Genomic DNA, 24,208 nt, shown 5'->3' on the forward strand with positions numbered 1-24,208 from the left:
TTAATAGTTTAAAAGTTTTAAAACAGTTGCCAGATACAACAAAAATTAGGGACAACAGAAAAACTAAAATTAGAAATATAGCTAAGTGTAGTACTCAAAACAGAAAGGATTCTATAAAATTATTGTACAATTAAGGTAGCAAACCATCTAAGGAATTCATGCTCTATTTTCAAAACCAGAAACATCCCAAGCAGAAAAACACAACCAGTTACAGAAATCTGGACTCTATTAGAAAGGAGTTCTCTATTCCGCCCTATGTTTCATTTACAAGTTAATACAATCTGATGTAAGACAGAAGAAATGGAAAATATTTGAAAAATATGTGGTTAAAGAATGTAGCAATCAGCAAATTGTGCTATTGGTGCTAATTCTAAAAATAATCTAACATATAGCAATAATAACTGTCAAATGGGAATATGTGCCAGGCTCAGCTGTTCACAAGTCTTCAGCACACTGTCATCAGATTTGAAGGGTTCAGCAGGTAATGATAAACAAGTGTTTATGAATTCCACTTAGGGAGGATGCTAATACATCTATACAGGATCATTTTATCTCACATGAAATTTTAAACAATCTCCTATTTTTTCCTACAAAAATAAAGGCAAACTTTACACTGAATACGACACAGTCCTGGAGTGGTGAAATCTAAAGTAACGAGGTTTAACATTACTTTTTGAGGGATGATTTCATGTTCTACAAAAGGAGTATCAGACTACCAGTTTTCAGTTGTGCATGTATGTGCATACGTGTACACACACAACACATAAACCCGCTTTATGGCACATAACAAATAGAGACTGCCTTAAAGGACCTGAAGCTTTCAATGCAAATGCAGATATGTCTTCCGAGCTCATCGTTCTGTGACTAAAATTACTTAAAAAATCATTGCCCAGAGTCATCCTAGAAATGTTGAGCTTTTCTTAGAAACTGGGTAATGCTGAACAGGTTCAAAACCAGGAATTTAGGTCACTCACCTATAAAATTTATTTTTCAAGTCCAGTGCTAAATGCTGTTTTTATATTTACATTTTAGAATGAAAATGTCAGTGTCATTTAGTGTACTGGATTAAAAGATCTGAGTTACTGAGTCTGGACCTCTGAGTGGTGGGTTCTACCTCTCTCAGTGAGACCAGCAGTAACTAAGGAGTTTCTCTCCACAGAACTTCTAACCAGTAGTTGCTAATATGATGTTCAGGGTATCTCTAGGATCCACATCCATCTTCAATTTTCAAATGAAAATTTCAATTTCAGAAAGTATAGTTGGAATCTGATGGAATTATACTAACTCAGAGTAGAATTACCAATCCTCTAATAATTACTGAAGTGCTGATTAATACTTACATCTGTCTTTCCTTGCTACCCAATGGAAACAGGAAATTTTTCTCTCACTGGTAGATAACATCTCTTAAAAATGAGGTTTACAGGTGAAAATTAAAAGTGATAACTGGTAAAGGAAAAGACTGGAAACTACGGCTCAAAGGTCACTAAAAATAACAGAGAGGAATAAAGCCGCAGAAGTCATAAAAACCAGACCCCAAAGTGGAGAGGACACCGGGTACAGAGCCCTGACACAGCCGCGGCACAGAGGCAGCTAAGCGCTTCAGCCCAGGGGCTCCTCTGTGTCCAAAGCCTCTCACCACAACTCCAACTCAGGTAGGATGAATCCTAATCCTTTGAAATGTCTCCTTGTAGAAGACATATCTGGTTCAAAAGACTTTAAAAAGAATTAAATTAGAATTTGGCCTAATTCTAGAGTCACACTTATAATAAGACTTTTTAATTCAATCACCTCTGACCTGGTGTCCCCTCTGCAGCCTCTTAACTGGCCTCCCTACAATTACTCTTCCCTCTTTTTGGCCCAATCTTCACAGAGCAGGGAATCATAAAAAAAAGCAAAACAGAAACTAAAATATAAATCCAGTCCTATCACTAATGTGCTCTAACAGCTTCCATGCACTTTTTTTTTAACTGAAGTATAGTCAATGTGTCAATTTCTGGTGTAGAACGTAATTGTTCAGTCATATGTATACATATATATATTCCTTTTCATATTCTTTTTCATTATAGGTTACTACAAGATATGGAATATAGTGCCCTGTGCCATGCATTCTTTGCGGGATAAGTGCCCTTATAGTTTCTACAAGGCCCCGAAAAATGTGACGTACTCACCACACGTTCACTCCACCCCAGAACTGCTGGCTTTTTTTCTGGCTCCCGCAAAGCTCCTTCACATAGTAAGCCCTTTGCACCTGCTGTTCTCTTCCCTAGAATATTCCTCCTTTGTCTGCCTGGAACCTCCAATTAATCCTTTGGTTCTAGGCTCAGAAATGACTTCAGGAAAGCTTTGCACTCATGCAAAGCCACTACTCCCCGCACCTCTCTGGCCTCCTCCTGTTGGCACGTTTCCTTCATCATACTTATCCTAACTGCAACAACCGTGCCTTTTTCCAACCCTGGACTGTGAGTCCTATGAAGGGGAGGTTGTGTCTCATTTACTGCTGTCTTCCCAGTGCCTGGCATACTGCAGGAAATAAGGCCAATATTGAAGGGAATGTAATTTTGCAATGGGCTCTTGTACAAAGTAATGAAAATTAGTCTATCTTACACAAAATCATGACACTATCAACAACAACACATCACACTATAATATTAACAAGTCTCTGTGACAGTTTCACAGTTTAAATGAAGAAGCTACTGAAGTAAGATTTTCCACAACCTTTTCATTCCCAAATACTCTAAACCTTCAACTAGGTTGTTTAGCTGGGGACATGTAGTGATGTTCCTTGAAAATATTCATGGAATTCAGTGTGGCAGCTAAGTTCCTGGATGGAAACAAGCTGAGACTCTCAACCAAAGCCAACCAGCCTTCAAATGAATGAGTCATTACAAGAAACTGTCTGCAAGGCCACCCAAGAAGAAGTAACATGAAATTTAACCAGTATTCTCTTGAATTTAGCCTAGCCAATTCACTTCAAATAAAACAAATGCTTGATGGATGGGACAAGAACATACAAAAACATTAAGTAAAAACTCAGGAGGGAGCTGTGCAATGAGGATTTCCCAGGGTGATTATGACCTTGGAAAGTGTTACCGTAAAGAAGTTCCTGATTATGGTGAATATTTCAAAGAATCTTTGGAAGCTAAGATTCATCTAAAATCGTGACCCAGCCATTTGAAATTTGGCATAGATGTATGTAAGTCTACAATAACTGATTCTGTTATCAGAAATGATTGTCAATTCTTAAGAAACTTTAATGCACGTTTAGGTTTCTGTAGATCAAAACTTGTATAATTTAAATATCCATGTAAGAAAGTTTTTTTTAAAGAGGATATATTTTTTCCAGAAAACTTTGACTCAATAAATAACAAAAGAGAGTAAAGGGAAAATATGAAACTGCAAAATAAATAATTTAACCTGATACTGAGACCAAGAAACTTAAAGAGAATAAGCAGCAAATTAATTATTTTCTATCCTCTCAACCATCAACCAAGACTTTCAGAAAGTAAAAAGAAAGGAAAGAAATCTATCATCTCACTCAGTGTTTTCCACCTTACTCTTTTGATTGGGGGTGGGACTCGGAAAATGAGGCGGGGGTGTGAAGTGGTGAAAGCGGGAAACGAATTATTTGTTTTCTGTCCACTATAACAGGTGCCTACAGACACTATGCATGAATGATTAGACTTAGTCCTCACAACTGACCTATCTACAGATGCAGCTCACAGGAGGAGTGACAGGTCAGAGGTCATCTGGCTGGTACACGGCAGAGGGGCGGGCTGGGATTCCAAAGCTACTTAGTGCCCCTTCCACAACACCATACTGCCTCAGCTTTACCAGTTGTCAAAAATCTTAACTGTTCACTTAGCATAATATTTCCAGTTCTTTTCTCTGCCTTATTCTATCCCAGTGAGTTTTCTTTTTCACGCTGTCTGAGGGATTTTCTTAGCCTTCACAATTTTTTCCATAGCTTCAAAATTAAGAGAAAGCAGATCTTTCTTCACCCGGCACAGCTCTCCTCTTTCACACTGTTAGTGAAACTTATAATGAGACATAGTGTTTATCTCACCACAGCTGAGAAACAGCTTGCACTGCCCATAATCATTCGCACTGCCCAACATTCTCACACCTAGAAGGGCTTAACAATTTTCTCATTTATACAACATTAAATAGGAGCTAATTTTTAATTTTAAATGGTCAACTTAGTTAAATCATTATTGAATGTCAAAATTATCATCTATTGTCTACTTTAAATGACTGTTTCACTACATCTTCGTATTAGTAACATTTTAAAAAACTTTCTTACCACAGGACAACTAACAGCAGAGGGGAATGGATCAATGCCACAGCAGCCAAAACTTGAGAGAGCCTTCATTCAAGTCCTGCATTGTAGCTTAGAGATTTGAGTAAATTTTGCATCCTGTTCCACATAGTAGCCTTGTTTTTAATTTCCCCCTTCAGACTCTAAATATTAACAATCTAGAAAATATCTCATGTTTATTTTGTGGTGTCTCAGACAGCACTCCCCAGGGTGCTCCTGGTGGCATGAGAGGCTCTTCTTTGAGAAGAACGGTAATATGGTAGCACGGTACTATGAAGGGGTAAACTGGATAAGAAAGCTTTAAATTGAAATGACACTTTTCAATAATCGACAGATTTTTAAGTTATTATCATTTGTGTTCCAATCTTATAAAACTAGAAAAATCAGTATTTCTTTTACTAAGGAAAGGTTAAGTATATAAAAGGATTTTACATAAAAGTTAATACATTAATTTTTTAAGACTCTGAAAGTGATCTAATTTTATTTGTCAAATTTATGTATGTGTTATTAACTGTTCAATCTTTCTACTCTATTCCAATCTCAGATAAGAGGTACTCAAATATAACACTGCATTTTGTTTTTAGAAATCGTAAAATGTTGGATTTGTGACATAAAGTGAAAATTACCTTGTTTATCTATAACTGAGTATGAGGCCAAAAATCCTCGTCCAGAAGCATGAATTCCACTCATGAACAGCACTGTAATTTCATTGCTTTTTGATTCAATTGAATGGTTCATTTGCAACCCCAGACCACAGTATTTGCCTAGAAATGAAAGAAAAGAAAGTATTTGGTGTGACTCATAAAGTCAATAATATTTATAATGTAGTTAAGAGAATCAGAGTATACCGAGTATTAAATTAATCTAAAATGATGACTAGAACGTTTAATGATTTAAAAATCACATTACTCAAGAGAGAAAAAAATAAATGCTAAGTAATTAACTTCAAATGATTCAAAAGGAAAAACTGTGTATATAGGCATTCATGATCTTATGATGACTCAATTTCCTGTGAAAGATGCATACACTCTTTAAAATGGTAACAAGGAATTAAAAATTAACTTAAGAGCATTTCATGTAGGTAGGTGGCTCATAAATGAACCGATAGCCAATCAGTAGTATCCTTAACCTGCTCCCCACCGGGCGCCCCTAGATTCCTGGCTCAGGGCAGCCCTGAAACCTTTATCAGATCTTCTCAAGTTTTCTTCTGAGGATTGCCACTTAGGTGATCATGTTCAGTCCTACAGCTTTAACTATGCTGTGACAATCCACATAGACACCTCTACACACAGCCTTTTCCTTGGACTTCAGGTGCATATATCCAACTGCCTGTCAACTTTTACCCTTTAATGTCTAACAGACACTTAAAAAATAACATATTCTCCTAAGTACAGATCTAAGTTTGTTAAGATAAAAGGGAAGAAGAAAAAAATTAGTGCGATATCCACCAGTAATAAAAATGGGTTTTCTTACTTGCTTGGTAAATTGTCTAACAAATTCTGAATAAAAAGTTCCAAAAATATTTTAAGCTGAGCAACACCACTTGAATAAAGTAATGTGTAGTTCCACAGACACCATTTTCAAGGACTATACATGATCATGTTGAGCAGAAAATCCCAAATAATCAACCAAAACCCCCACCAGAACTGGTAAGGGAGCTAAGGTCACCAGATCAATATACAAAAAATTGCATTTCCATACACTAGTGACAATCTGAAATGAAATCTTTAAAACTTCATTTGTAACAAAAGATTAAGATATTTAGAGATAAATTTTAAAAAAGAAATTCAAAACCAGTCCACTAAAAAATATAAAACACTGCTGAGAAAAATGAAAGAACTAAATAAATGGGGAGACATACCACATTCATGGTCTAGAAGACTCAATATTGTTACGATGTCAGTTCTCCCCAAATTGATCAACTCAATGCAATCCATACCAAAATCCTAGTGTTTTTTTTTTCTTTTTTAGAAATTAATGAGTCTAAAATGTACATGGAAATGCAAAGGGCATAGAAGAGCCAAAACAATCTTGGTAAAGAAGACAGTTGAAAGACTTACATTATCTGATTTTCAACTCACTATAAAACTATAGTACAAGACAATGTGATGTCATTTTAAGGACAAATATCTGTATTAATCTCAATGGAGCAGAACAGAGTCCAGAAATAAATCCACATATATGGTCAATTGATTTCTGACAAAAGCGTCAAGGTAACTTAACAGAGAAAGAATAGTCCTTTCAACAAATGTACTAAGCCAGCTGGATATTGATGTGCAAAATCACAATGAATGTAAAACTTTACTTCAAAATACATACGAAAATTAAGTCAAAATGGATCATCAACCATAAGACCTAAACTTATGAAACTCTTACAAGACATAAAAGAAATTTTTTGTGACTTTGGGTAAGGCGAAGATTTCTAGATTCGACACCAAAAGAAAAATATTAATTTGGATTTCATCAAAATTTAAAACATTGCTCCTCACAATGAGTGTGTATATGTCCATGTATGACTGAAAAATTGTGCTGAACACTGGAATTTGACACAACATTGTAAAATGATTATAAATCAATAAGAAATGTTAAAAAAAATTAAAAAAAAAATAAAACATTGCTCCTCAAAAGACACCATTAAGAAAATGAGCTGACAAACAACAGGCTAAGAGAAAATATCTGCAAAACATTAATCCGATGAAGACGTCATATCTGAAATGTGTAAAGAACTCCTGCAATTCAACTTTTTTAAATGGGCAAAAGATTTCATCAGATACCTCAAAAAGATATACTAATGGAAAATAAGCACATGAAAAGATGCTCAACAGCTTAGTCATTAGAGAAGTGAATATTAAAACTACAGTGAGATGCCACTACATATCACTATTATAGCTATAATCAAAAAAAGGCTGACAATGCCAAATATTGGTAAGAATGTGGACAAATTTGAAACCTTCTTACACTGATGATGGAACCCTAAGAGGCACATACATTTCTGAAAATCAATCTGGCAGTTTCTTCAGATGCTAAACATAAACATACACAGACGATGCAACCAGCAACTCCGCTTCTAGTCATCTATCCAGGAGGAAAGGAATCGTATGTCCACCAAAAATGGTCATAGCAGCACTTCTTACATTTGCCCAAAACAAAAACAATCTAATTTTCTATCAACTAGTAATGGATAAACAAAATATGGTATGTGCCCGCACAAAGGAAGACTACTCCCCAATAAACAGGAACAAACTAGAGATGTAACAACAAGGATGAACCTTCCTGGGACCAGGGGCGAGGTGGGAACTGACTCCAAATGGGTACAAGAGAACTTTCTGGGGTGATGGAAATTTCTAAACCTAGATTTTTGTGATGTTCACATAGCTATATAGTTTACTAAAACTCATCAAACTATACATTAAAAATGGGTGAATTTTATGGTATGTAAATTATACCTCACTAAAGCTTTCAAAAGAAAAGCAAACATTAAAACAAATTTTAATACAAAATGTTTTGTGCAAAGAAACAATAGGTCACAGAACCAAACATAGCAGAAAGAGACCTTTAGAGTTCTACTCCAGACCCCTCTTTGACAGCTAAAGAAACTGAAAATCAAATAAATAAACAGACTGTCTAAAGCGACACTACTTGCTAAGATGTGAAATCAGTCCAGAATTCAGGTCCTCTCTACCTTGTCCCGTGCTTTTTCCTGCTACTTACCACTCACCAGTAACAGAGCACACGCTTCCCCTGGGGCTGCAAAGAGAAGTGTTTTATGATAGGACTTTCTTCCCAGTCAGTGACCCACGGTAGCACCTGGGGATCCCCTCGGTTCTATCGTGGGCTAGCTGCTCTCTCCTTCTAGCAACAACACCCTTTTTGCTTTTTCATCATCCCAGCAACAGTCTCATTCCTAAATAAACGAGTAAATGTTTCAGCTCTTTTGGTATAAACCACCTAAACGTACCACAATACTACGTGTGCCTTTAAATGCATTATTTATTGAAATCTACACCACCTTCAAGATAACCGTTTGCAGAGACTGATCTTACTCTTCCCCTCCACTCAAAACATTTTAGAGTCAATATTCCTAGAAAATTATAAGTAACTGTGAAATTCTGCCATAATTTTAAAAATGAGTTATTCTTTACACACGGTTTCTTCCCCACTAATGAAAAAGTACTATATTCTAAATAAATTTTATATTATATATTTTGTGTAAATATACCTAAAATCAGGCAATCTTTACTTTTTTTTTTCAGAAAATGAGACTCATTTAACCCTAAAGTCACACTGAAAGTTGTCAGTTAAAAGAAAAAACTCCCAATTCTGAAATGCTCAACCGCGTACAAAAGATTTTATACAAAGAACTTTTCTTTCAAGATATAATTCTTCAAGGCATTATAATCTCTAAATTATTTTAAAAGTTAATCTTATGTGGTAATTCTATAAAAATTTTAGAAACGAGTTTGCTTTATCTGAGAATAATTTCAGGCCTATGTATGAATAACAAATCATAGATTTAATAGTTTTATCCAATATATCATTGTGTTTTAATTTTTTCTTAACATGGAAAAGTGATTTAAGTTCAATTTTTCTATTCTGCAGTCACATTGCAGTCATAAAGAAAAGCCCCTCCAGTAAATTTTCCCACCTTGAGGCAAGGAAAACATGCTGCTATGTCTTGCACAGAACGGCATTCATGGTCTTATCGTAACTGGCTTCAAAATGGCCATTTAGCTCTGGTCATTGTACAGGACTCTTAAGATAAAGCTTGCAAATAAGGAGACAAAAACCCAAAAAAACTTCATCTAAAATAAAAAGGGATGTATCACATTTATGCTGAACTTTAAAAATCTCAATTTGAAAGTAAAGAACATTCAGTCTATTAACTTTTCCATTTATTTAGCATTTAATAAATAAATGCCAAACATCAAGGTGTGCGCATGCGCACACACACACACACGGCTTAGGTGCTATGCTGTTCGACATATTTTAATATATCTTGCTCATCCTTTCTTTAAAAATACCTACTGTGCAAAAAAAAAAAAAAAAAAGGCTTTCTATGGCTAAATATGAAATGCAATTTAAATATAGCTGTCAGTATTTTTAACTTTCAAGTAAAACACCCAAAGAACCCTTTAACAGTTACTATCTGAATATACATGAAGAAAAGATTAAGTCTTCAGATTTGTTTTTTAATACTAAATAACTCAGAAATAGTCTGGTAAACAAGAAAAATATTAAATATTGTATTATTTTTGAATACTAAATATTTTAAAATAATGACCTAATATTTCAAAGAGTAATATGTACTTCATGTTATTTCAAATTTTGTCTCAAATACTAAAAATATCGAATGTTATATAATTTGTTAGCAAAGCCACACATGTGCAGAGCCAGAACCATCACATTCAATCTTAAGGCTCAGGGGGAGGAGGTAAAGGCAAGAGAAATTCTATCAACTTAAACCTTACAAAAGCAAGTTAACTCTTGTAAAAGTGAACAACAGTTTTAGCTGGGCTCATCAGCACTAGCTGCTCTTTGCCATTTAAGGATTTTATTACAAGGCTGATAAAGGTGCTCAGTATATACAAATAATGAGTCTTCAGTTAACTTTTAGGTACAAACAAAAAAGATCTTATTTAAAGAATATGATAATGCCATACACTATCATGTCATATTAAGGTGTCCTTACTTTATAAAAATTTTCATGTATACGAATACTAGGAAATTCCAAATTATTAGACTAAACTTAAAAGTAAAAGTGCTCCCGGGAGTTCCACAGATGCTTTCTGTCACCAAGGATAACTAACACAACACTGTAAATCAACTATACTTCAGTTTAAAAAAAGATACAGCACATGTAACAGTATTATTCATGGAAGTTGTACAGGAGTGTTAATATAGAATTCAGACTTATTTCAAATCTAAGAATGAACTGGGATTGGGCTGTATTATGAAAATAGTCAAATGTCCTCCAGTCAGCTATATCAGACATTATACTTCTCCACAACTGTTTAAGTTTTTGTATTTTTTTGTTTTGCTTCATCTTAACATATTTGATATCACTGGTTCTGACCTGAAGCCCTGGGGACAGGAACTGAGGGGTGGGCTTCATGACCTTTATAAAGCTCCTGAAGTTGGAGGCAACAGTTTATGTAAATATACAATTGTAATTTTCTTCCATAATGAAGACAGTACAGAGTTTCATCTTTTAATAATTAGGTTTTCAAATTGTTTACAATCCCCGAAGTTTAAGGACTCACTGAATATGGTAACAAGTAACTTATATTTGAAGATTAACTTGTTTTGACATGCACTAAATGTCTAACAACACGGCAAGTCAAATAAATTACATGACACAACCTTAGAATGTTATCTAATGTATAAATCATGTTTGTGAAGCATATTTAATAAAGCAAATGCTCATATGACAAAAAAGTAAAAGTGCTATATGAACATAAAGAAATAATCGACAAAAACACATTCTTAAAGTGAAACAGTTAAAAAAAATTATTTTCAACTCTTCTAATACAGACAGAATCACGAAAGTATTTTCTATCAGCATTGCAGTTTCACCTCCCGTTTATTTACTTGGAGTTATAGTGTCCTCTGAAATGTGGATAAATTCAATCTATGGTAGAAACTTTTGAAAAAAATGGATAATCTCAATTTTAAAAAAAGAAGAAAAAAAAAGAAAAGTATGATAGCTCTCCTTGCAGGTGCTTAAGTGAGTCCAATATACACTGAATGAACACCTACTTTGATATCTTATTCCAGGCAAGATGAGGGTCTCTCTCCTCACCTGGCTCACCTTTGACCACAGGTTTTACCCACTATACAAGTAATACAAGCACTTGGCAAAATACTCTGGGAAAGGAAGAAGCAAATTCAGCCCTAATCTGGGCCAATACAGTGGTTAATTCTTTAATTGTGTTTCTTCATTTGGCCAAAGGTCCTTCTAAATCAACATGAAGCACTTAATTGTCAACAATTACAGGTTCTGCTGATGGCTCTCAAAGCTAGCCAAAATTTTTAGAAGTTTCTCATGGATTAGTAAGAGAGGAACTTAAAAAATTTGTCTATGGATACATATAGAAAATTATAGAAGTTACTTATGTATTGATCACACCATAAAACCCATGAAACACTGGTTTATAATCTCAAAGAAATCAGCCAGTAAAATGTTCACATTACCATTAGCCCATAGGAAACTAGGAAAAAAAGCAAATTAAATCCAAAGTAAGCAGAAGAAATAATAAAAGAAATAGTAAAAAGAATAACTAGAACAGAAATCAATGAAATTGAAAACAAGAAACCAACAGAGAAATTAATGAAACTAAAAGCTGCCACTCTGAAAAGAAAATCAACAACCATCTAGTGGGGCTAAGAAAAAGAGAGGACACAATTACTAATATCAGAAATGGAAGTGGAAATATCATAACATTAAAAAGATAATAAAGGAATACTATGAACAACTCTTATCTCCAAAAATTTGATAACCTAGATGAAATGTACAGGTTCCTTGAAACACACCACTTGCCAAAACTGAAACAAAAGAAATACACAATCTGAATAGGCCCCTATCTATTTAAGAAATTGAATCAATAATTAATAATCTTTCTAAAGAGAAAACACCAGGCACAGATGGGTTCATTGGTGAATTCCATCAAACATTTAAGAAAGGAATTACACCAATTCTCTCCAATCTCTTTCAGAAGATACAAGCAGAAGAAGTACCTCCTAACTCACTCTATGAGGCCAGCATTACTCTAAAACCAAAACCAAAGACATTACAAGAAAACCATACACCAATATTTCTCATCAAAATAGATGTAAAAATCCTTAACAAAACATTAACAAATAGAATTCAACAACATACAAAAAGAATTATATACCATGATCAAGTGTGATTTATCCCAGGTATGCAAGGTTGGTTCAATATTTGACAACCAATTAATGTAATTCATCACATCAACAGGCTAAGAAAGAAAAGCCACATGATCAAACCTAGATGCAGAAAGAGCATTTGACAAAATCCAACATCCATTCATGACTGAAAAAAACTATCAGTAAACCTGGAATACAAGGGAACTTCTTCAACTTGATACAGAATATTCACAAAAAACTATAGCTAACATACTTAATGGTAAGAAATTCAACATTTTCCCAATGAGATCAAGAACAAAGCAAGAAACTGCTATCTATTAAATTTCCTAGAATAAATTGGCTATGATTATTCTAGGTCTCCATTAAAAATTTATATTAAATATGCAATAAGCTACTTTGGCTAACAGAAGTTGGGGGGATATTAGTGTCACAGTTTATTATTATAAGTAATCTTTATATCTTCGTTTAGCATAACCACAGTAGTATCTCAATACTACCAGCTAATAATCTTTATAATCCTACTTTGCAGCTATACCGTCTATTAGTTATTATTTTATATGTGTCTCCATATGCATATGTGAATTAGTTGTCACTCAAGACAAATATACAAATAGAATATTTGTTTTGTGGGGAGCTTTTAATTGGCTTTTTTGTGTGTGTTTGCTATCTTTAGTCCAGTGAACTAAATAAACAAACATATTCCTCAGTCTTGGAGACATAAATACAAATTTCAGTTGTACAAAATACAAACTTCCAGTTACAAAATTAGTCATGGGAATGTAATGCACAGCATGGGGAATATAATCAATAACACTGTATTAACTTTACATGGTGACAGATGATAACTACTTATTGTGATAATTATTTCACAATGTATATATGCTATACACATGAAACTAATATTGTATGTCAAATATACTTCAATAAAATAGAAGTTAAAAATGAAAATTCAAAAATAATTTTTGTAATATAAATAAAAGAAATTTAAGTTCAATAAACACAATCTAAAAGTAAAAAAAAAAAAAGAAAAAACATGGCAAGAATGTCCCTGTTTTACCACTCATTTTTAACATTCTACTCGAAGTGTTAGCTAACATAATGAGAAAAGAAAAGGGGAAAAAAGGTATACGGATTGGGAAGGAAGAAATAAAACTGTCTTTGTTCACAGATGACATGATCATCTATGCAGAAAATCCAAAAGAACTGATCAAAAAACTCTTGTAACTAGTAAGTGATTATAGCAAGGTTGCAGAATACAAGGTTAATATATAAAAGTTAATTGCTTTCCTATATATCAAATGAACAAGTGGAATTTGCAATTAGAAACAGAATACCATTTACATTAGCACCCCTCAAAATGAAATACTTCAAAAAAAAAAAAAAAACCTGGAAACATCACATGAATTCTGAATTTCTGGCTTCTCTTGAAAAATAACAAAGAAAAAAGAAAAAAAAAAGAAACCTGGGCCAGTTTTCCAAATGGCTGTACCTAAGTAATGGCTGTCCCCTTTGAAAGAGAAAGTCACACTCCAGTTTGATATAGCACCCACCATTCCCTAACGTCCCCAGTCCTGAAGCTCAGTTATCATTTATGATTGTGGCAATGCTGTTACTATAACCTAGTCCATTTCACTCATTTATGTTACCTGTCTAGCCCCTGTTGGCAGTGAGTTTGTATCCACTTGCATAGAGATTAGAGATCTTAAAGTCATCATGCCTCTTCCAATACCCACAGCAACTACACTTTAGGTAGATGATGAACAGCAACCAATTAAACTCTGGAAGATGGTAAATGAAATATTCTGTATTCAAGACAGGAGAGATCCATCTGATTTTGGATTGACTAGAGGTGGAATAGATATGCTCATAAAACTTAAGAAACCTGATTTATGTTCTGTACATAAACCAACTAAATGGAAGGTCATTTAACATACTGAGAGGTGTGCCATGGAACAGTGCTCTTCTTAGGAATTTGCAACTTGGAAAGATAAGGTAGAAAACAGGGAATTATTTCCTAGAGCAAAAGCACCATCAATTGTCCACTTCTAATAGATGGAAATGGAACTTGCTTAGAGAACAGCACTCTTTAAAAGTTACAAACAAACTGATTCAGGAACAACTTTTTAGTGCCTATGTGCAGAAACACCACTAATCTCAAGAACAAAACTTGGAATCCCAAAAGGAATTCATTTACTGAACATGTATTATTCAGCCTCTGAATATCCAGGCACTGAGCTGGGTATGTGCTAGGGATTCAGTGATGAAACTGGACAGGTATAGTGTTGCCCTCAGAAAACTCACTGCAGTGGGATGGATATGGCAAGTGCACAGTAGAAGCCTCTAAAGTACAGAAGAAGCTACTGTAGTATTTGGAAATGTTAGAGAAGATGTTATCATTAAATAACGTCCATCAGCACAGTTTTTGTTTTGTTTTGTTTTTTTAAAGTCGGGCTTCAAGAATCACTTGTGCTTGGCAGGTCAGAGTGAGTTGGAATTGCAAAATTTAGCTGCCTGACTTCAGAGTGATAATGTGTTCTCTTTCTGAATAACTAAGATGTCTTCCCATAATGATTTCTCTTATGCTGTGACTAACAGTAAGCTGTTTGGGGCTGGATTTAGCATTAGTTTCAGCTACTTCAAGACTCACCTGCAGAGGACAATGATAGGAGGGTATAGATCTAGTTTCCTTTTAAACAATTCAACTATTGGGTATATATTTAAGAGGACAAGTGAAAATATTTACTGTTTTAAAAGAATTCAGCAATATCACTAAGAATGGATTTGTCTTTCCTTCTAAGAGATACTGGTGACGACTTTAAAATTATGTCTCCCTACATCATCATAAAGTCATTATGCAGTTTGATTTCAGGGAAGGTGGCTACTTCAGTGTTATTTTTTCATGAATAAATGACAGATCTAGTATTCGCACATTTTAAAATGACTGACGCAGTAGTCACACATTTTAAAATGACAGGTCCACATGGGAAAGTGCACCTTGACACTTCTACTTCACACCTCATACACAAAGGGCAACTCTGGAGGGACTGAGGATATAAATGTGCAGAAGGGAAGACAAAAAGCTTTTAGAGGAAAACCTTGAGAACATCTTCATGACCTACAAGTGGGCAAAGATTTTAAAAGTACAAGAAATACTAAATGTGAACACTGAAATTAAGTTAAAATTGATGTCTGCTTATCAAAAGATACAAATAAGGTAGTAAAAAGAACGGCCATAGAAAGAATATTTGAAATACTTATACCTAAAAAGAACCCATAACCAGGAAAAAAAAAAAACTACAAATAAGAAAATGATCATACAACAGAAAAAAGGCAAAAAAACCTTCAACAGACTCTTCAGAAAAGATACTCAATGGCTAATACATATGAAAAGAGAACAATTTCATTAGCTATCAGGGTAATGCCAAGCGAAGCTACAATGTTGTATCAGTACATACAAAATAGAAAGGTGAAAATAGAAAAAAAGAGATTAAAAACTAGAACTCTGTGCTTGCTTCAGCAGCACATATACTAAAATTGAATCTCAAACTCTCATACACTTGCGATGGGGACAAAAAAACATAACCACAGGTGCATTTGGTAGTACCCACTAAAGCAGAACACATGCACACCAGGACCCAGCAATTCCTCTTCCAGATACAGAAGTGAGCACTCATGTTCACCAAGACAGGTAACAGAATGTTCACAGTAAACAATCAGTGCTAGCCAAAAAGTAGTTATATGGTGGATATACCTTAACTTACTTAATTTCCTTACTGTTAGAAATTTAGATTGATTCCAATCTCTATATAGTGAAAAATGTTGCAGTAAACATCTTCCTAACACAACTTTTCTAACTTTTGAAATATTTCTTTAGGAGTGGTTTTTAATAGATACTTCCATACTGCTATCCAAAGTGAGCTACACTGACTAATACAGCCTCAATATTTTAAAAAAAGGACCAGTTTCACCACAACCATGCCAACATAACATATTACAGTTTTTTGGTTTTTTAATTTTATTTATTTATTTTTTACTAATCTAAAAGTCAGGGAGCTAATTTACTTAGTTTAAATTTCTTTGCATTTCTTTGATTGTAAACATAGTGGCCTCTTCCAATATCCTCTTAAAGAATGGCAGTGTGTACAAAAGAGCACAAGTTTTTATCACTATTCATGATGGTAACCAAAGGGTCTTGATAGAAAATTTTACTGCAATCATGTGGGCCAAAATATCCACGAAGCAATACCAATCTTCCCCATCAAATTTTTCTGAGTAGGCTTTTCTTCTCTCTTGCGAAACCACTACTTTAATTGAGAGCTTTAAGACTTTTACTTTGGAAAATCACCAAACTTCTGGATAGAAGAGAGCTCTACACTCTGCTTCTATTTCTTAATAAAAACTCTTGAAGAGATAGTGACTCAAGGTCCTGGCTCTTATTAAGTTGACAGCTTCTTTCAGGGCAGCTGGCAGAGTTTCTCATACCAAGTGTACTAATGTAAAAAGCAATGAGTCATAAGGTGTAGAATTCAGCAAAACCAGATGAGTTTCCAAGCATCACAGGTGAGACATACACAGCACATCAAGACATTTCTTTCAAAGATTTTCTGGAAAAATAAACTTTTCACCACTTAGGAAATGTCAAAGACTTTCATATTTCCTGTAAGGGCTCACAAATAGGAATTCTCGGATAGGATCACTATCACACAGTAGGTTGTTTTATTGAGCTGAATGCTGATGAGATATGAGAGTTGTCAATTCCTCACTGACCTGCTTTAAAACATTAGAGGAAACATTCTGAAGAATGACATCATTTAGAGAGACAAAGCTTTAACTTTTCCTCTCTGTTCTAGGACACAATCCAGCTTGACCATTCCAGGATACAAAGATTCACTAAGGTCTTTCAAATTGTATATGGATTCTGTACTTTCAATGCAATGCAAACAACCTCATATGATGCTTCTGCATTAGGAACAAATCCAAGTTATATTTAAGGTCCCATCAAGCCTTCTAAAGGAAAATATCCACAGTAACCAATGTATTTTCATGATGAACAGATGTGAGATGCCTTTAGCCTTCCTGACTTCATGTTTTCACAGGCCAGGACTTTATCTCACATGAAATTCTGTGGCTCTTACATCTATCAAATGCAAAAGAGCCTTAATCATTAAGATTAGATATTACTTCTTTAATTCCTGCTTATAGAAAACTATTCTAAATGTAAAATGTTCACAATGATGGTCATATCGTAATACTCTTACTTCTTTCAAATGAAACAATACTTAACATTTTAATTTGACATAAAATAATTATTCCTTTACAAAGACAACTTTAAAACAGGAAAAAACTCAAAGAACAAAATTTATTTTCTTTTCACAAGGGTCACTGATCCCTAAAGCATTTCAGTGGATTTCATGGAGTCTAAAAATAACTTAAGTGGTAAAGGTTAATGAAAGACTCATTGTGGGAGACAATCAAGATATCCCATGCACAGCCAGAAAATACTGAGAGAAAAAAATCCACCAGTAAATGAGAGCACTGACTTCAGAGAAGGAACTTTCACAGGCACAAAAATTACACATTGGGCAACTTTTAGAAAGGAAATAGTTTCACGGGAGAAGTAGGTTAAGAGTAACAGAGAGATATACTTTAGAAACTGTATGGAAAAGGGGGGTGGCTCAAAACAAGATGGGGAATTTTAGGATCCTACAAGATTAAAAAAAATGAAGGGAGAAAAAAAGGATACACAACACCTCCCCCACTACAGCTTCTTAAAAGAAAAAAACTTACTGACATAAAAGGGCTATCATGAACCTATCATGTACTACATACACAGCTTATAAACCACTGCAAACCACCAGCGGTGTTGACAGAAATACTAAGGCACAGTCTTTAATTTAAAAATATAATTAAAAAAAAAATGAGACTCTCAACAATTCGGTTTTCGATAACCCCTTCACCCCAAAAAAACAATGGTAAAGCAGAAGGAAGCTATAACACAACACCAAATTAAATGTCCTCAAACAAGCAACTGGGGATATAATAAAACAACCTGAAACAGAAATTCAAAAACTAAGAACAGAAGTGAACAAAAAAATAGAAAAAAAAAAAAAAGTTGGCTGATCTCAGAAAGGAAATATAAAAAATGACAAAATCATATCAGAAATGAAGAATATATTACAAGGTACACAAGGAATAACAGATTCTAATGAAAACATGATAATGCTGAAGAAAACAAACAGAATGAAAAAGAAATTTTAAAAAGTAAAAAGGATCAGTGAGAACATGGTTTAAATGAATGTGGTTGAAATGGCAGAGGTCCAGTTTTCTTATAATTAAGGTGTCTAAGAAAGGTACACAAGACAGTGGAACAGAAATAATATTAAAACCATAATCCAAGAAAACTTGAATCTACATACTCATTGGATACAGTAAAAACTAACCAACAATGATAAACTTCAATACATATCCTTGTAAAACTATTTGACTTTAAAGATAAAGACTCCTCACAGCCTCTATATAAAGATTAAATAAAGGTAAGGGAATTCAACTAGTATCAAACTCCTCAAAAAACAATATAAAAAACCAGGCAATAAAACTCAAGAATGAACTCAAGAATTTTTTTTAAAAACTCAAAGAATGAACATGTGAATCAAGAAGTTATATATATAAAATCAAGATGACCTGCAAGTCTCAAAGTAATAAAAAATTTTAAAAAAAAGTTTTAAATGTTCAAGATAATATGAAAATGAATATATGTATATTCATGTATGACTGAAAAATTGTGCTGCACACCAGAAATTGACACAACATTGTAAACTGACTATAACTCAATAAAAAAAAATGCAAGATTTTCTCCACCCATAAACCCTTCTTAAGGAATCAATCTATTCAAAGATGAACTTCATCCACTCACGATATAACTGGGAGAAACTAAGCAAGAAGACTGCCAGTGAGCATTTAAAATATTTAAATACTAATCTAGGAAAGTTAGAGATGGGCTGAAGAATAGGACATTATATGATTTAGGCTATATGTTCATATGTTTTGTCAGAGTGAAAAATGGGGAAAGAAGGGAGAGGAAAAGAGTGAAGTAGATTAGTTCACTGAATGTTACATGAGTAATAGGTAGAGTAACTGGTAATTAGTAGGAGTTAAAGGACACCACTAAAAATAGACAAATCAGATAGTAAAAGATTAAGACAACAGGGGACTAAAGGCATCTAAGAAAGTGAAATTGAAAGGTAACACTTAAAACTATAAAACTTATTAAACTCCAAAAGAAGTTTAAATATAGAAGACAACAACATAAAGAAATAAACACAGCAAATGCAATACACGTGATTATAACTTAAAATAATACGAAAGAGTTCAGACAAAACATTTCAGTTTAAAAACAGGTGCAGGTGGGTTTAACTCAGTTACTTCAAAAAATACTTTCCATCTGGTTCACAAAGACCCCAGAATCTGTTATATGCAAGAAATACACCCCAAACAAGATGATTCAGAAAGGCTAAAAATAAAGGAATGAGCAAAGACAGGTATACCAAGCAAAATAAATACAATAAGAGATAAGGAGGAGGGTGTCTATGTGATACTGATGTCAGAGAAAGAAGAATGCAAACTAAAGTACGAAACATGACAGAGGAGAAACTTTTTAATGATAGAAATCACAGTTTAAAATGAAAATATTACAATTAAGACTAGCTATGCAACTACATTGTAACCACCTTCATAAAAGCAAAAACCCCCAAAAATGCAGAAAGAATAAAGACACTAATTAACAGGTCAAATGGATAAAAATAAGGATACAGAAAACCTAAACAGCACAAAAAGATCTTTTGGATGCATATCAAACATTATATCTTGATATTAGAGAATAAACCTCAAGTATACATGGAACATTCACAAAAGTGAATATATATTAAGTTTTACAGAAAATATAAGCAAATAGAAATATAATAATGATTTCCAACTACAATGCAATAAAACTAAAAAAATTTTAACAGTAACAAAGAAAGGTACCCCCAACTGGAAATAAATCTATTATTTATCCAAGAATAAATAATTTAAAATGACTACTGGATAAAAGGGAAATACAGAACAAAATAACAGAATTCCTAAAAGATAATGATTATACCATGAATCAATCTGTGGTATATCAATTTTAAATATGTGATCAAAGTAAAATCCATAGCTTTAGACACTTTTATTAAGAGAAATGAAAGAATAAATATAAGTGAATTAAATTCCTTGCCAAAAGCTAGGAGTTAAACAACAAAATAAGCCAAAGCAAGCATAATGAAGAAAATAATAGAAGAAAATAAAGTAACAATGAAACCAGAAAGAGATGAATAAGGTAGAACAGAAAAAGAATAGATCTAACTACAAGTAATAAATCAAAATCCATTTTTTGAAAAAAATTGAAATAGGCAAACCGCTAGCTAACAATCGAAGAGGGGGATAAAAGAGAGAAAGCACACATATACAAAATAAGAAATGAGGAGGAAATAGCCAGAGAAATAACAGTGAAATAATCATTAGGAAAAAATCGTAAGAATCTATTTTACAGACATCAATACAAATAAATTTGAAGACCTAGCTGAAATTAGTAACGTGTCTGGCAAATAGTTTACTAAAACAGAATTCCTTAGAAATAGAATGCTGAAACAGATCATTCTCCTTAAAAGAAATAAAGAAAGCTATTAGGAGTTACCCTACCAAAAAACCACCAGGCCCTGATAGTTTCACAGAATGAAGCCTTCTAAGACTAGCTTGTTCAAATGCTGTCTAAATTTTTCTGAAGAGAAAAGGAAGGAAAACTTTTTATTTAATATGTAACATCAATAACTAAATCTGAAAAAGATAATACAAAATAAATTGTACATGAAGTATTTATCTATCACTTAGTATTTTAAAAAATACTATACAGACTATTAGGAAACAGAATCCAGTACCATATTAAAAGAATGACACATCGTATCCAAGTACTATTTATTTCAGGAATGCAAATTTGGTTCAACATTAAGGAATCCATTAATAATACACATACTAATAGATTCTAAGGAGAAAAATCATACAATCATCTTCTTAGATGCTAAAATAGGCTTCCATCAAAATTCAACACTTTCCTAATGAAAAACACTCAAGAAAATAGAAATCAAGGGATACTTCCTGCTATGGACTCAATGTATCCCTGCAAATTCATATACATTGAAGTCTTAACCCCTAATGTGACTGTATGTGTAGACATAGCCTTTATGGAGATAATTAAGGTTAAATGAGGTCCTAAGGGTGGGGTCCTATTCTGATAAGACCAGTTTCCTTGTAAGAAGAGACAGAGAATTTGCTCTCCCTCTCCCTCTGGGACTTCTAGCCTCCAGAAACTGTAAGAAAACAAATTTCTCTTGTTTAAGCCATCTAGTCTGTGGTATTTTGTTATGGCAGCCTGAGCTAAGACGCTTACTTCACATTCCCGCTAATATCAGGAACAAGGAAAAAGGGTGCCCACTGCCTCCACTGCCATTTAGCCGAGTACTGACAGGTGGTATTAGCCAATGTAATTAGGTAAGAGAAATGAGTCACAGGCATGAGAACTGGAAAAGTAGTAGTAAAACTACCTCTATTTGCAGATGAGACGGTGCACCTAGAAATCCCTAGAAACTGAGTGATAAAACTAATCAAAATAATAAAAAAACCCGGTAAAGTAACAGAATATAAAATCAACATACAGAAAGAAATCAACAGTCTCCATGTAATTAGGAACTAGTTAGAGGACACAATGTCAAAATAAAACAAAAACACCTCCACTTACAGTACCAACAAAGAAAAAATAGTTAGAAATAATTTTAGCAAAAAAATATGTAAAACTTACATGAGAAAAAGTTTAAAACACTCCTGAATGTCAACAAAATTAGATTTGAACAAATGGGGGAAAAGGCAGCTCTTGTTCTTGATCAAGATGACTCAACATCATAAAGACAATTTATAAACAACTTAATCCCAATAAAAAAGACTAACAAACATTTTTATGAAGTTGGACAAGTTGATAGATCAATTAACAGGCAAGAACAGCCAGGAAAACACTAAAAGTGAACATCCATGGAAACAGTCTAGGCCCATCAGACATTACGAAACACACTGTAAAGCCTCTATAATAAAAACTGCGAGGTTCTAGTATGTGACTGAATAGACCAGTGGAACACAATAAGAAGTCCAGAAACAGATCCCAAGTGCATACAGAATACAGAATTTGCATATATGACAAAGGTAGGATTTTTAAACCGTTGGGGCAAAGGTAGACTTTTAAATACATGATGCTAGGAAACGTAGCTAGTCATCTGGAAAAAATAAAATTAGATCCACGCTTCATGCCATACAAGGGAATACCCCCAAATGGACCAGGGATCTTAAAACAACAACAAAAACCACTTAAATGTATCAGAAAGAAACATGGGTAAATTTATGTTTAAAGGGGATATAGGAAGAGACTTTCCAATTATGACTCAGAATCCAGATGCAAAAGACCGATAAACTTACTACATTCAAAAAAATTTTTGCACAGCAAAACACCTACTTTAAACAAGCTTCATGAACCAAGTCAAAAGGCAACCAACAAACTAGGAGAAATTGCAGCACATATCACATAAAGGCTAATATCACTAATAATAAAAGAATTCCTAATACCTGAGAGGAACAAAGACCAAAAAAACCTGACAGAAAGGCAACAACATGGACAAAAAGGTTTTTTTTTTACAAAATGAACCTTCACCATATTGAAAAAAAAAAAAAGGCTCAACTTTAACTCACAGTGAGAGAAATGTACATTACAACTATATTGGGTTACCATTTCTCACTTATCAATTGGCAAAACTTAAAAAGCATGACAACACACTCTGTGAGCAAGGCTGTGGAAAAATGAGCATTCTTATGCGTTGCTGGTGGAAGGGCAAATTGGCATAACCCCTGTAGAGGGGAACTTGGCAACAGCTAACAAAGCTGTATATATGTGTGTGAGTGTGAGTGAGTGTGTGTGTGTGTGTATTTACCTTTTGAATCAATAATTACACTTCAGGAACTTACTCTGAAGATATATGTCCAAGAATACAAAAATACATATGCATTAAGTTATTTATGGCAGCATTGTTTGTAACTGTAAAATACTGGAAGCAATCTATATATTCAAACATAAATAAGTGGTTAAATAAACCGTAAGTACATTCACACTAAGGAGTTCTCTGCGACTGTAAAACAGTTGAGGACTATCTCCATGAACTGATGTGGAATGATTTCCAGGAAATCATTTAAGTGGGGAAAAAAAGCAAAGCAGGAAAGAATATCAATAGCATATTATATTTTGTATAAGAAGGGGAAATAAGAAAACCTAATACGTTGTTTGTACAAAAAACAAAGTAGAAAAGATAAAATGAAGACATGCAAGTGGTTAGCTACAGGGAGTAGGTGGAGACGGGGTGGAAGGACAGAAGAAACGGAGTGCTGTGGGGAGGTATGCTACTTATCTAAGTATATCTTTTTGTACAGTTCTAACTCTGAGAAACACGTTAATGTTTCACATACTCAACAAAAGAAAAAAGAAACTAACAAAAACAGAGAAAAAACCTAAAATGGAATATGAACAGAAGTAAATGAACCAAACCATATTACAAATGGATAAATAACCACACTGGGGCACAGGAGGTGGTGGGCGAAAACTAGCCCAGACAGTTTTGAACACAGCATTTAGACTAAATTGTCTTTAGGTTAAGACTAAGCAAATATGGATTCTAGGTAACAGGCTTCTTTGCTTCAGAAGCACGGATTAATAATTCAATTCTGAAACTACTTTCTGTGCATTACAGCACTAAACAAGTAAGTAAAATAAGTATCTATACTGCAGACAACAAGACCTAGATATATCACTCTCAGAGACGTGATTACCAATACCAAAAGGGACGGGAAAGAATGAACCCTGTGGTGCTGGATTAGGATTAAAGGTATGAACTCATGCTTTTT

The 24,208-nt window shown here is 33.8% G+C and overlaps 1 protein-coding gene across 2 annotated transcripts in view; it reads right to left on the reverse strand.

The window, feature by feature from the left end:
* Positions 1 to 24,208, reverse strand: part of DCBLD2 (discoidin, CUB and LCCL domain containing 2) — an 80,515-nt gene that overhangs the window by 31,539 nt on the left and 24,768 nt on the right. For both annotated transcript variants that reach the window (XM_074361728.1, XM_010966410.3), the window contains exon 3: positions 4,942 to 5,079. In XM_074361728.1, coding sequence (XP_074217829.1) covers positions 4,942 to 5,079 — 138 coding nt within the window. The remainder of the gene's footprint in view (positions 1 to 4,941; positions 5,080 to 24,208) is intronic.

This window comes from Camelus bactrianus, chromosome 1, assembly GCF_048773025.1.
Source record: "Camelus bactrianus isolate YW-2024 breed Bactrian camel chromosome 1, ASM4877302v1, whole genome shotgun sequence".
Classification (NCBI taxonomy): Eukaryota; Metazoa; Chordata; class Mammalia; order Artiodactyla; family Camelidae; genus Camelus; species Camelus bactrianus.